The 13,459-nt window shown below is 41.3% G+C and overlaps 1 protein-coding gene and 1 non-coding gene across 6 annotated transcripts in view; one reads left to right on the forward strand and one right to left on the reverse strand.

Moving 5' to 3' along the window:
• Window positions 1-2,201: 2,201 nt before the first annotated feature.
• Window positions 2,202-2,305, reverse strand: LOC119471892. The gene has a single exon (XR_005200991.1). It is a non-coding gene; the product is annotated as a U6 spliceosomal RNA (small nuclear RNA).
• Window positions 2,306-2,972: 667 nt separating this feature from the next.
• Window positions 2,973-13,459, forward strand: part of CHCHD3 (coiled-coil-helix-coiled-coil-helix domain containing 3) — a 296,049-nt gene continuing 285,562 nt past the window's right edge. For 4 of the 5 annotated variants that reach the window (XM_017532527.2, XM_017532528.2, XM_017532524.2 and 1 more), the window contains exon 1: window positions 2,973-3,270. In XM_017532527.2, the coding sequence (XP_017388016.1) occupies window positions 3,190-3,270 (81 nt within the window). In that variant the 5' untranslated portion in view covers window positions 2,973-3,189. The remainder of the gene's footprint in view (window positions 3,271-13,459) is intronic. The other variant, XM_017532529.2, reaches the window with a different exon arrangement.

A 13,459-nucleotide genomic window follows, 5' to 3' on the forward strand; every position in this document is an offset into this window, starting at 1 on the left:
AAGTAGCATGTAGTCTCATAACTGCAAAGTAACAGAGTAAATTTGAAAATAATGTAATGATGAGATGTAATCAACACTCCGCTACTGACCAGCCATATAGAGATTAAAAAGATATGCTTTCTGCTCTAAAGATTCATACAGTAAGGGCAGGCGCGGTGGTTCACCCCTGTAATTCCAGCACTTTGGGAGGCCGAGGCAGGCGGATCACGAGGTCAGGAGATGGAGACTAGCCTGGCCAACATGGTGAAACCACGTCTCTACTAAAAATACAAACATATTAGCTGGGCATGGTGGTATGCGCCTATAGTCCCAGCTACTCCAGAAGCTGAGGCAGGAGAATCCCTTGAACTTGGGAGGCAGAAGTTGCATGAGCCAAGACCGCGCCACTGCGCTTCAGCCTGGTGACACAGCAAGACTCTGTCTCAAATGCAAACAAACAAACAAAAGATTCATACCGTAATAGAGTCATAGATCAGCACATAATAGAAGCTCAAAAATGTGACTGCATTGTAGATGCCTTTGGCACAAGAGAATGCATGGTGTGTTGGGGCCCGTTGCTTTTAATGTTGAGAGGGATTAATTGCAGAATAGTACCATCATTAGCCTAATTTCTATTGAGAATCATCTGCCTTTGTAAAACTAAGGTCATATGGCTAAACTTAGTGTAACAGTGTGTTTCGCGATAAATAAATATGTACATGGATAACCTAAAAACTATTTACTGGTCTTGTAGAGGTGAAATGTTGAACTATTAATAGAAACTTTCCACAATAGATCATCTCAACACTTCTGACTAGTTTTAATTCCTCCACTAATTTATGACATCTTTGGCCATCACTTAGCTTTTCTCTGCCTAACCCTATTATGGCCTAACTTATGTAACTGAAGTAGTAAGAGAAGGAGACACAAAAGTGGAAAGTGAATCCTCTGCGCACTTGGTGCAAAAAATTTATTCTCTGAATAAATGTATTTTCTCACAGACAGGTTTGAAAACCATAGTACTTACAATTTTACTTTACAAAAAGAAAAAAAAATCACAGACACATAGTTCATGAGATAAGGGACGTAGACCAAACATACTTTTATTTTTATGGCTAAGACTAAACTACAGTCATTCAGGTGCTGCATAACAGTGTTTCAGTCAATGAAGAATCTCATATATGGCGGTGGAATCATAAGATTATAATGGAGCTGAAAAATTCCTGTCGCCTAATATTTACTATACTATGCTTTTTATCGTTAAAGTGCATTCTTTCTACTTATTAAAAAAAGTTAATTGTAAAACAGCCTCAGGCAGTCCTTCAGGAGGTATTACAGAAGGCGTTGTTACCATAGGAGACAGCTCCTTATGTGTTACTGCCTCCAAAAACCTTTCAATGGGACAAGATGTGAAAGCGGAAGACAGGGATATTGATGATCATGTCTCTATGTAGGTCTAGGCTAATGCCTGTGTTTGTTTCTTATTTTTTATTTCTTATTTTTTTTTTTTTGGAGACGGAGTTTCGCTCTTGTTGTCCAAGCTGGAGTGCAATGACACAATCTCTGCTCACTGCAACCTTCATCTCCTGGATTCAAATGATTTTCCTGCCTCAGCCTTCCAAGTAGCTGGGATTACAGGTGCCTGCCATCATGGCCAGCTAATTTTTTGTATTTTTAGTACAGATGGGGGGAAGGGGGAGTTCACCATGTTGGTCTTGAACTGCTGATCTCAGGTGATCTGCCGGCCTCGGCCTCCCAAAGTGCTGGGATTACAGGCGTAAGCCACCACGCCTGGGCTTGTGTCTTAATTTTTAACAAAAATGTTGAAAAAGTAAAAAATAAATAATTTTAAAAATAGAAAAAATTTATAGAATAAGTATATAAAGAAATATTTTTGTACAACTATATAGTGTGTTTGTGTTTTAAGCTAAGTGTTATTAAAGAGTCAAAAAGTTAAAAAAATGAGTTTATAAATTTTAAAAGTTACAGTAAGCTAAGGTTAATTTTTTCTTGAAGAATAAAAATATTTGAAAATTAATTTAGCATTGCCTAAGTGTATAGTGTTGATAAAAGGCATAGTACCATGTAGTCATGTCCCAGGCCTTCACATTCAACTCAGCACTTATTCACTGACTCACCCAGGGCAACTTCCAGTCCTGAAAGCCCCATTTATGGTAAGCGCCCTATAGAAATGTATCATTTTTTATCTTTGATTTTTTTTTTTTTTAATAGAATGCTTCACGAATTTGTGTGTCATCCTCGCGCAGGGGCAAGGCTAATTTCTGTAGTGTTCAAATTGTTGTAGATGTGTTGTCAAAGCAAGTACTTGTATACTGTTGTTACTGTATATTTTCTATGTTTAGATATATTTGAATACGCAAATACCACTGTGTTGCAACTGCCTGCAGTATTTAGTACAGTAACATGCTGTACATCTTTGTAGCCTAGGAGCAGTAGGTTATATCCAGTGGCCCAGATGTGTAGCGCGCTACGCCATCTGGGTTTGCGTAAGTACACCCTACGATGTTTGCACAACCACAAAGTCACCTAACCAGGCATTTCTCAGAAGTAGTCTTCATTAAGTGACTCCATGACTGTAATGAAACACTAAGTTTTGAGCCAGGAGTTTGTGTATAGAACTCTAGGAACGGCTTCATTAGGAACATGCATCTTTCTCATTAAACTCTGGGTCCCTTCGAGAGACAGATTGTGTCTCTGAGCTCAGTGGCCTAAATTTCTAGAATTACGTTTTCAAAAAGTTGCCCAGTTAGACGTCTCTGGGGACTCAAGACTACAACTCCCAGAATGCCATGCTCCCTGTGCGCGCTCAGGGGCGAGTAGAGAATGTCCCAGCATTAATTGCGCCAGATAGAGACCACAGTTCCCACTACGCCCAGGGACTCCGGGGACAGCTTGTCAAACACCACCTGTTGCCATAGCATCCGGGTTGGGCGAACCAATCCGGACGTCCCTGCCGAACAGAGGCGGGCAGTTCGCATCTTCGACCAACCCGAGGCGTTTTTGTTGTGGCGTGTGACCGGAGGAGGCGGGAGCTCAGGACCGGCGCCTTCTCCTTGCTTCTGGGGTCGTGGCCTTCCTCCCGCTGTGCGGGAAAAGAATCTAGGCCCTTCCACGCGCTTGTGAGCGCGGGGACCCCGGGGTGCTCGTGGTTCCGCGCTAGGTCTCCGTGGGGGGGCAGGAACCGGAGCTATGGGTGGGACCGCCAGCACCCGCCGAGTCACCTTCGAGGCGGACGAGAATGAGAACATCACGGTGGTGAAGGGCATCCGGGTGAGTGCCCGTGGACGGGCGGAGGGTCAGTGCTCGGACTCACACTCCCATCTTCCCCGGACCCCCTCAGCCTGGTTTCTCCCGTCTTGGCCCCCAGTGTTGCACGGCCAGAAGCCCAGGTGTCTGGGAAGAAGTCCAGAGTTTCAGGACGTGGGAGATTCATTCAGAGATAGTTCTTGGTTGTGTGCCAGGTGCTAGGCACTGCTGGGGGCGAGCGGGGGATGCCAGGTTGAATTAGACCCTGCAAGGGCTTACAGTCTACTCGTAACTGTATTGCTCACTAGCTGCAGGACTTTATTTGAAACGCATGCCTCAGTGTACCTGTCTGTGAAATGGGTCTCCTCCTGGGTTCAGGACCCAAATCCTGCTTTTCCACCGCCCACACCCTGTCTCCCAGGGTGAATTGGCATCTTAAGGAACGCCTTTATTTGCTTTGTGTTATTTAGTGCTCTCCCTCGGATATTATCCTCTCCTCCCACTCCCATACCCTGAGATCTCCCCCCTTCCACCCCCACAGTCTTTTCTGGCCTGCCTGGGGTGGCTTTTGGCTTCTCCCTGCTTCACTTTCACTTGATATCTCCTCTTTCCCAGGCGCCTCCTCTGTGACCTGCCGCGCCGAAGTTTTGGACTAGGCCCAGTTGCTTCAGGACTAGTGTCTGCCAGTCTGCTAGGGGCTGAGATAGGTTTGCAGTTTTTCAGATCAGTAGAAGTAATGTAGTCATTTCTGACCAACGTTGTCGAGAACTTTTTTTTAATGCCCTCTGCATGCACCGGATACATAAACTGAAAACTTGGTTTTTCTCTAGCGTGTCATTATACCAGCACTAACTTCATTAACACACACTCCGCTGCGCCTGAACTTGGAGCCTCACATTTTTGGACGTATGATGCCTGAACCTAGTAAATAAAGCCATTTTGACTTCAGAAAGTTTTATAATACTTCATATATTTCTTTTCTGTTATCAACCAGCATAAATAAATTACATTTGTAAATTATTTTTGACAGTTGTTACCAGGAAATAAAACTTCTTAAATATTTAAAATGTTTAAAAAACTTTTCTCTGAAACTGTTACCTTGAGAAGAATTTATTAAACTTTTCTTTATAGAAACTCAGACTGTTGAACTCAGTTTTTGGTCTGTGACCAGCATTTCTTTATATCATACTCATTAATGGTAGTACTACATTTTGTAATAAACTATCTGAGGCTGTATTCTTTGAGTTATTGTGATTCAGTTACTACTCTGTGGCGTGAAAAGTCACTGTAAACTGTAGGTTTTATGCAGAGATTTTAAGACTCTTGCCATTAGGCCTTCGGTATGCCACTCAGGGTGAAAAATAATTAAAAGGCAAAGCAAAATAAGTTTTGGGTGAGAAGATATTGGTTAGAAAAAAATGTATAAATCCGGGGCCGGGTGCGGTGGCTCATGCCTGTAGTGCCAGCAGTTTGGGAGGCTGAGGCAGGTGGATCACGAGGTCAGGAGTTCGAGACCAGCCTGGCCAAGATGGCGAAACCCCGTCTCTACTAAAAATACAAAAAATTAGCTGGGCGTATTGGCGTGTGCCTGTAGTCCCAGCTACTCGGGAGGCTGAGGCAGAGAATTGCTCAAACTTGGGAGGCGGAGGTTGCAGTGAGCTGAGACTGTGCCATTGCACTCCAGCCTGGGCGACAGAGTGAGACTCTGTCTCAGGAAAAAAAAAAAAGAAAAAATGATAAATCCATATTCTCATTCTTTAGTACAGACACAGTGCTAACAGCAAACAAAATTGAAAGAAAATGTGGCCACAGCACAGAGGCTTATTCCAAGAATTTGATAAAGGTGGATGGAATAACTGTGACAGTAGGGATATGAATTCTATTAAAATGGAAAAATCGTCTAAAAAACCTTTTTAAAATTTTTGTTTTTTAAAAAGAAACTGTCCTTTGGCCATATAACTTGACAGCATTCTTCATTTTTTTTCTTTCTCATATAGTACATTTTATCTGTGTTGCTACAGTTCAAGCATGCTCATTCTGACCTCTGTGCTTTTCTTCAGAATATACCCTTCACCTGGAATGCCCTTGCCCTGGTCTCCGGTGCTGCAGATCCTCCTTTTACATGAATGTTTTGCAATCTCTCTGAGCTTCAGTTTTCTCATCTGCAAAATCATGGGGTTAAGTACATCTCTCAGATCTCTGATATTTTCCAGTCCTGAAATCCTGTGAATCTGGTGGCACTCTTAAGCTGCTTGTAGCCATACTTAGCCCATTGCAGTTTCCTCTAGAAGTGACATCCTTAAGTATTGAGTACACAGAGGTCATTCTGATTTCTTTGAGCTCATGATCAAAAGAGTGCCAACTTGAAATTAAACAGACCTCAGTTTAAATCTCAGGTTAGATATTTATTTATTATTTAACCTGATTGCCTGTGGTATTTTTGTCTAGGTTTTCTGTAGATGTTTTCAGTTGATCTTTTTTCCTGGTGAATTAAGCAGACATCAGTTTAAATCACAGGTTAGGTATTTATTAGCCTGTGGCCTTAGATAATTGACTTCTCTTATTATTTCCTTACCCATAAAGCGTAATACCATCATTTCCCTTGATTGGTTGTGTTAAGATGAGGTAAGGTATGTAAAGCACCTGGCACATTGTAGATTTTCATTAAAAAGGCAGCCATTATTTTGACAGGGTTCCTTTCACATCTAGTTGTAGGATTCTTTGAAAGTGCTGTGCCATGTAGTGGAAAGAGCGTGTGCCTTGGAACCAAGGAGACCTGGGTTGGTTTCCAGCTCCGCCTCTCACTAGGCTTGTGGTTCTGGGCAAGTCACTTTTCATTATGTTTCTGTATTCAGTATTTCTGGATAAAGCAGCCTACTTTTAGAATTTGACGTAATGTATGTATCTAGCACAGTATCTAGTACTTTGACAGTGTTTGCACTTGTGAGTAGTAGCTGTTATTAGAGCTGTTCAAAAGAATGGATACATGAACTTATGTGAACTTAAAATGTTAATAAAAATAAGAGCCTGTTGTGCTCCCGTAGGGGTACCTAAAAGGGTATGGACTGGGAAGTGAGAGTCTTGCGTTCTGCCCTAATTGAGGGTGTTTTTTTTGTCTAGGACCGTTGTAGATGGGTTTTAGTTCTTTATATTTTTCTTGGCTTGAAACAGTCATGTTTCCTTTTGAGACATGGGGAAGGATGAGAAACTGCATTCTCGGTATATACGTAAGCCATTGTTTTTAGCTCAGTTGGTGAGAACACGGTGCTGATGAGGCACCAAACTTCGGTTTTGAACTGCAGTTGGGTTAGTTCAGCTTGGCTGAAGAAAACTTTCCAACTTTGCCCAGTTGTCTAGCATTTATGTCATTGGTTGTAAGGACTGAAAGTTTACCAAGCTTACCAATAATTCAACAGTCAGCCTCTGCTGGAAAGCGAATTCAGTGTTCTGTTACACTGTTAAAGGTAGTACAGATGGTCCGCTATTAGGATTTTTTGACCATGGTGGGAAAGTGACAAGCATTCAGTAACCTCAACTTGTGGCACTACCCTCAGCGAAATCGATTATAAACCAAGGAGCGTCTGTAATTTCATCTTCATTTTTTAAAAATATAATGACTTGGGTTCATTCCCTTAATATAAATATGTTGGCAATTATGAGCTTTTTTTGAATTGGAGTCTCCTCCCTATGTTGCCCAAGCTGGTCTCAACTCCTGAGCTCAAGCTATCCTGCCTCACCCTCTGGGACTACAGGAGTGTGCCACTCTGCCAGGCCCAGTCATCATTTATCTTAATGTATAAAGAGTAACATTTAGTGAACAACATAAGGCTTTTGGTAACTATGTTGAATATTTATTTATTTACTTATTTGGGATGAGTCTTGTCTATTGCCCAGGCTGGGGGCAGTGACACAATCTCAGCTTGCTGCAACCTCCGCCTCCCGGGTTCAAGTGATTCTCCTGCTTCAGCCTCCTGAGTAGCTGGGATTACAGGCATGTGCCACCATGCCCTGTTAATTTATTTTGTATGTTTAGTAGGGGGGGTTTCACCATGTTGGCCAGGCTGGTCTCGAACTCCTGACCTCAAGTGATCTGCCCATCTCGGCCTCCCAAAGTGCTGGGATTACAGGCGTGAGACAATGCGCCTGGCTGAATTTATTAATAGATTGTGTTTCTCTATCGTTGAGGTCCTTAATAGCAATGAAAGGACTTACCTCAAATTTTAAGTTTAAAGTTTCTTCTCACATACCAAGTGTTATTTTTCACGGTATTTATACGGTCTTGTTATTTCCCTTTGTCCTTAGCAATTGTTAGCTTTTCTTCCCTCTTCTGTAAAAACAACCCATATTTTTACACTTGATCCCGACTTTGAATCTGAAACTACTTATATGAATTCGATGAAAGGTCACTCTTGTGCCTTGCCCTCTTCTCAAGGCTAAAATAAATTTCTAGAGATGGAAAGACCAAGCATTTTCATTACTCATATTACATGTCCTTGATAGGGTTTTTGTGAGCGCCTGCCGTGCCTGCTTGGAAAGTGTGCTTACAACTCAGTCTTTGGCAAGTTTATCTGAAACATCAAAGCTGTGAATGAACTCAGGAGCAAATGTCAACTTCAATGAGTATCATTTTCAAAGATATATTTATCATGCTTTCCAGACATAAACGAATGTCTGCAGCTGGGCCTTAAAGTGTCAAGCTGAAATTCGCAGGAGCCAGTTATGGGAGTACGGATCCTTAATATGGAGCATAACTCATGCTTTGGGAAGTGTTGGCAGTTGAGACCCTAAATGAAGAGATTGCTTAATATGGGATATTATTGAGGATTCTGAAGAGAGTATGTTATCCGAGACTACAAATTCTGTCAGCCATTGGGAGTGTTGAAGAATGTTGTACAAATAATTTCGTTAAGTAGAAGATGATTAGCTCCTTTCAGCTTTAGATTCTATGAAGCTCTTGGGCTGAGTACCATCTTAAGTTGTCTAGGATTTTATAAAGATAGAGATTATGGTTTCTGCTAATGACAGATATAAAGAAACACAACTTACAAACATAAGCTAAGAATTACATATTTCACATGTATCTATTAACGTGTATGGGTTCCCTCTCCCCCTTTCCCTGAAGTATTTGGGACTAATTTCTCCCAAATAATAATGGCAATTTTTAGAGCCTGTGTCTTAAAAAGGTAATTATAAAGCAAATTAATACTCAACAAAGAAAATGACCTATGCTAAGTGGAAGGAGGATCAAGAGAGAAAAATAGGTCTGAGTTCTTGAATCATTTTGCTAGGACACATCTGGAAGATAGAGAAACTGTTATGGAGGCGGGGGGCTGATTTGTCTGTCTCATGTGACTCGTAACTTTACCTCTTAGAAGGGCCACTGAAGAGTTTTTCTTTTTTTACTCTGTTCCTCGGAGTAGAAATACTTTCTCTTTGTCCTTCTCACTCAGTCTCCTGTTTTTGAGAAAATTCTTTCTTCTGGATTGGTGGGTGGTATGTCTGGCACTAATTTTGGATAAGACCAAACAAGGTGGGTAGGAAGAGATGAGTGGGAAGACTGTAGGAGACGACACGTGTCCTTTCCCCTCTGTGGGGCTCACTGGTGTGGTGAGTACTGCAAATTTAAACTTGGCAAGCTCCGTTTGCTTAAATTTGTCTTTAGGAGCATTAGAGAATAGGGTGGACAGTCAAGTTCAGTGGGCTGAATATCGGCAAACCTGCTTCTCTTGATTACCCCTTACATTGGAATGGTGGTTCTTTCAGTTCATAGACCACTGTGGATCTGTAAGCTGTGGACTCTGCCCAGGACCGTGCAGTAAGCAGACAGTTTTGTATACAGTTGAGGAATTGGCCCATGGACTATTCAGTCTGTGGACCTCAGGGTGTAATTCCCAGTATCAATGTGTGTGGGGGTTATTTCACTATTCTTTACTATAAATAGTTTCTGTAAATTGCCCTTGGTATTTGCCTTGATGCAGATTCCAGAGGGGTCTGGAAAGCAAGTATAATAAGTGTAGGCCAGTATATAGGAAAAGGCTTTTCTAAAACAAGTGCCCTGTTGAGGAAAAGATGTTTCCTGAAGAAGATACTTCTTACACAGAGGCTGCTTATCCAGCTCTTGCAGAAGCTTTTGTTGTGCCATTGACCCCCATTTTGGGTCAGTTTTCATCACAAAGACAAGTTGTTGTACAGCTACATATGATGTGTATAACTCTGGCCAGCATCTCTAAAGCTTCTCAGCTACCTCACCAGTGAGGTACTCCTGTTTACAGAGGAGATCAGGTGAGTGTGCAGGTCTGAACTTAACTACTGCAACAGGAAGGTTAGCTCAGAGAGCATTAACTGTAGATACAGATGATAACACAGCGAGACTATTGCCTCATATCTACATGGCTATGAGCAGACTGGGGATATGGTGACAATGCTTGGAGTTGGCAGAGCTGCAACTGTAGATGGCCATAAGTGCTGCTTTGGAAGGGCCTAAGGATACAGTTGTTGAATGATTGTAAGAACAAGAGAAAGGTTGACTCTCCATATGGCAACCCTACAATTTGTTTATCAACTCTACAATAGGTTTAGTAGATAACTCCTTTGGAGCATGCTTGTAAGTTACTGAACTATAACCAAAGACCCCACTGGAAAATGTTTTGAATTGACATGAGACTTTGACATTAAGTAGCAACTTGGAGCATCAGAGAAGCCTCAAAAAGAAAAAAAAGTTAACAAGAAATTCGTGATTAGGTTGAAAGAGACATTCTACTTCTACTACCCAGAGAGCATAGATAGAGAAAAATGAGCACCTTCTATACCAATACTAGGACTTTGGCAGCTGCTGCCTGTAATGGCTGTAGGCCTAGTCCTCATGTACCTAATAGAGAAGGAATCAGTACAAGCTCAGACCCAGTTGATAAAAATGAAATAAAAAGTCCCTGTGGCTGGAGCTATATGGGTAATAGCTTTACCAAATATTTGTGTAGCCAATTATAGTTTATGGTGCAAAAGACTATAATCCCTCCACAAAATCTCTGAGAGTAAATGTTATTTTCATTTTTTCAGATGAAAATAGTAACTTTTCAGATGCAAGCTTATAGCTAACACTTGATTTTTGAGCTTTATACATATTATATGTCAGTTAAAATAGCTTTAAGGTTCTAAAAATGAAAGCTTATTTTTTTCCCTTTAAGAGGAAGTGATGTATTTTTATTACATGCAGGGATTGAAGGAGTGTGTTATTTAATAGTAGAGCATTGGACTAGAGATTGGGAATGACTGCTTCTGGTCTGGATGCTGCCAGTAAGTGAATGTTACTCAGAGTCTCTTTTTTTCTCAGGTATAAATTGAGTCAGTCTTATAGGGATTTTTCTGGGATGTATCTTAGCTTCGCAGATGAATTTCAGCAACATTCCCAGTGGCTGTCAGTTGTTAAGAGACATGCAGCTGGCCCTGGCATTTTCAAATAAAAAGTCCTTGGCACTTACTTGTCTTTCAAGAAGGGAGTTGTAGTTTTTTCCTTCAGAGTGCATACACAGCATTTGATCTGTAGTCCTTCCCTTTTCCATCTCACTTCCATTCTGGTTTGGACCCTGAGATAAAAGTAACTCTTCAGGTATAGACTGTTTAGTTCACTGATGTATCACAGGGCCTTGATTAGTGCCTGGCCTGGGAGATGTTTGTTGAATGAATGACTTAGTTTATAGGAGCTTGCAATCTAGTGGAAAGGCAGAAAGGTGAATGTGGAAAGGCAGAAAGGTGAATGTGGAAAGGCCAGTACCTGTTCTTTCGTTGAGATGATATTGGAGGTTTGAGAAAGGAGAAGTGTGCACAAGGAATAGTAGCTTTAGGTAGGCAGGGTTGGAATGGAGTGGGGAACTGTTTTGGTCAGTGAAGGCTTGGATGTTAGTTAGACTGGGTCTTGAAAAGTGACTCCTTCCCAAGGGGCTAGGAGAGAAGGCAGTGTAGGCATGTGCAAAGGCAAAGAGATGGGTGTAGAACAGGGTATGAAATATTAAGGAAAAAACTGTAGAATCTGAGGTTCGAGAGTTAGACCATCACCAGATGATGAAGTCTGGAATGCTGTACAAAGAATTTGAGTTTTTCTGTGAATAGATGGTAGCTATTGAAGAATTTGAGGCAGGGAGTTACCATTATCACATTTGCATTTTAGGTAGATAGTACCAGGAATTAGGGCAGGAGAAATGGGATGAGAAGAGATGAATTCATTAAGTATTTAGGGATTGATGAAATCATGGCTACGAATGAGAGAGAAGAGTTGACAACAGTCTTGTGTTCAATTAGGAAGCTGGGTGTTGGTGGTGTCATTAATGAGGTAGGGAAAGCCGGAGAAAGAAGAGATTGGCAAACATGAGTTCAATTTTGGACACTTTGGGTGTGAGGTGCTTCTGGTCTGCCAGAAGGAAGGTGTTCATATGGCAATTCAGTGTGGAGACCAGGCTTCTGGGATATAGGTCTTAGGCTTGAGCGAATGCATTTATTAATAGGATTTATTAGTTTTTCAACAGCAGTTAGAAATCAAGAGATTGGATGAGAGACCAGTACAAGAGCACATAGAATGTAAAGAGAATTGCTGCAGGCCTGCAATCTCAGCTATTCGGGAGGCTGAGGCAGGAGAATCTCTTGAACTCGGGAGGCGGAGATTGTGGTGAGCCGAGATCGCACCATTGTACTCCAGCCTGGGTAACGAGAGCGAAACTTCATGTCAAAAAAAACAAAAACAAAAACAAAAACAAAACACAGAATAAGGGCAAAAGACAGAATGTTGGGCCCCTTAGTATTGAAGGGTAGGCAGGAGAGGGGAAGCTGCAAAAGTGGTAAGATGTGACCAGACTCCTAGGAGAACCGGGACAGCAGGATGTCACAAAAGTTAAGGGAGAGGTTTCTGGAAGAGGGGAGTGGCCAGAGGTGTTAGATGCTAAAGGGAAGTCATATAAATAGGGCATTTTATAAATATAAAATATTTATTTACATAAATATCAGAAGTTATTTGTTTGGTCATTGGTGATTTCTATCAGAGGATATTCACTGTTCACTGAGGGTAAAAGCCAGAAAGTGGTGAGTTCAGGAAGTGGAAATGGGAAGACTCTTGAGACAGGAGGAGGATCTCCCTGTTACTTGAAATGGAAATCCTGGGGTCTTCCCTGATGACTTCTGCTTTACCCCTACATCTACTCACGCACTGCATGGTGATGCTGAGGGATTTTTGAGTGGGATCTTGAGACTCAGACTTTTTGGGTTTGAATCCTTCCTCTGCTACTGATAAAGTATCTGATCCAAGGCAAGTTATTTAATCTGGCTGTGGTTCAGTTTTTCCTCACCTATAAAATAGAGATAATAAAAATATCTAACTCATAGGCCTGTTAAGGAGTAAATAAGTGAAGTGCTTAGCTTAGTGGAGCACCTAGCACATAATAAGCACTCAGTGAATGTTAGCTATTTTAAATCCTAAATACCTTTTAAGTGTGTTCTTCCCTGGATTACCATAATAGCTTTTTTTTTTTTAAAGCTTATTAAAGTAAATTGTTGTAGAGTAATTTACATGCCATGAAATTCACCTATTTTAAGTTCACATTCCAGCCCTTTTTTTTTTTTTAGATAGAGTCTTGCTCTGTTGCCCAAGCTGGAGTGCAGTGGCATGATCACGGTTCATTGCAGCCTTGACCGCCTGGGCTCAAGCAATCCTCCCTCCTCAGCCTCCTGAGTAGTAATTCAACACTTGATAAATTTATTGAGTTGTGTAAACATCACTACAATCCAATTTTAGAATATTTTTATCACTCCAATAAGATATATTGTGCCCCTTTATAGTTAATTCCTATTCCCACCCCAGCTTTAGGCAACTACTTACCTACTCTATAGGGATGCTTTTTCTGGGTGTTTCATATAAATAGAATAGTTCAATATGTGGCCCTTGTGTTTGCTTCTTTCACTTAGCTTAATGATTTTTAGGTCTATCTGTACTGTAGCATATCTCAGAACTTCACTGCTCTTTTGCTGAATTGTATTCGGTTGTATGGATATGTGAGATTTTGGTTGTCCATTCACCATAGATAGACATGTGTTTGTTTCCACCCCTGCTTTTATGAATAATGCTGCTATGAACATTTCTATGCAAGTCTTTGTGTGGACATATGCTTAATAGCTTCTTAATTGGTCCTTTAGCCTCCTTCAGGGATCTTGCTTCTGTGCTTGTCCCCCT

This window comes from Cebus imitator, unplaced genomic scaffold, assembly GCF_001604975.1.
Source record: "Cebus imitator isolate Cc_AM_T3 unplaced genomic scaffold, Cebus_imitator-1.0 Scaffold77, whole genome shotgun sequence".
In the NCBI taxonomy this organism is placed as follows: Eukaryota; Metazoa; Chordata; class Mammalia; order Primates; family Cebidae; genus Cebus; species Cebus imitator.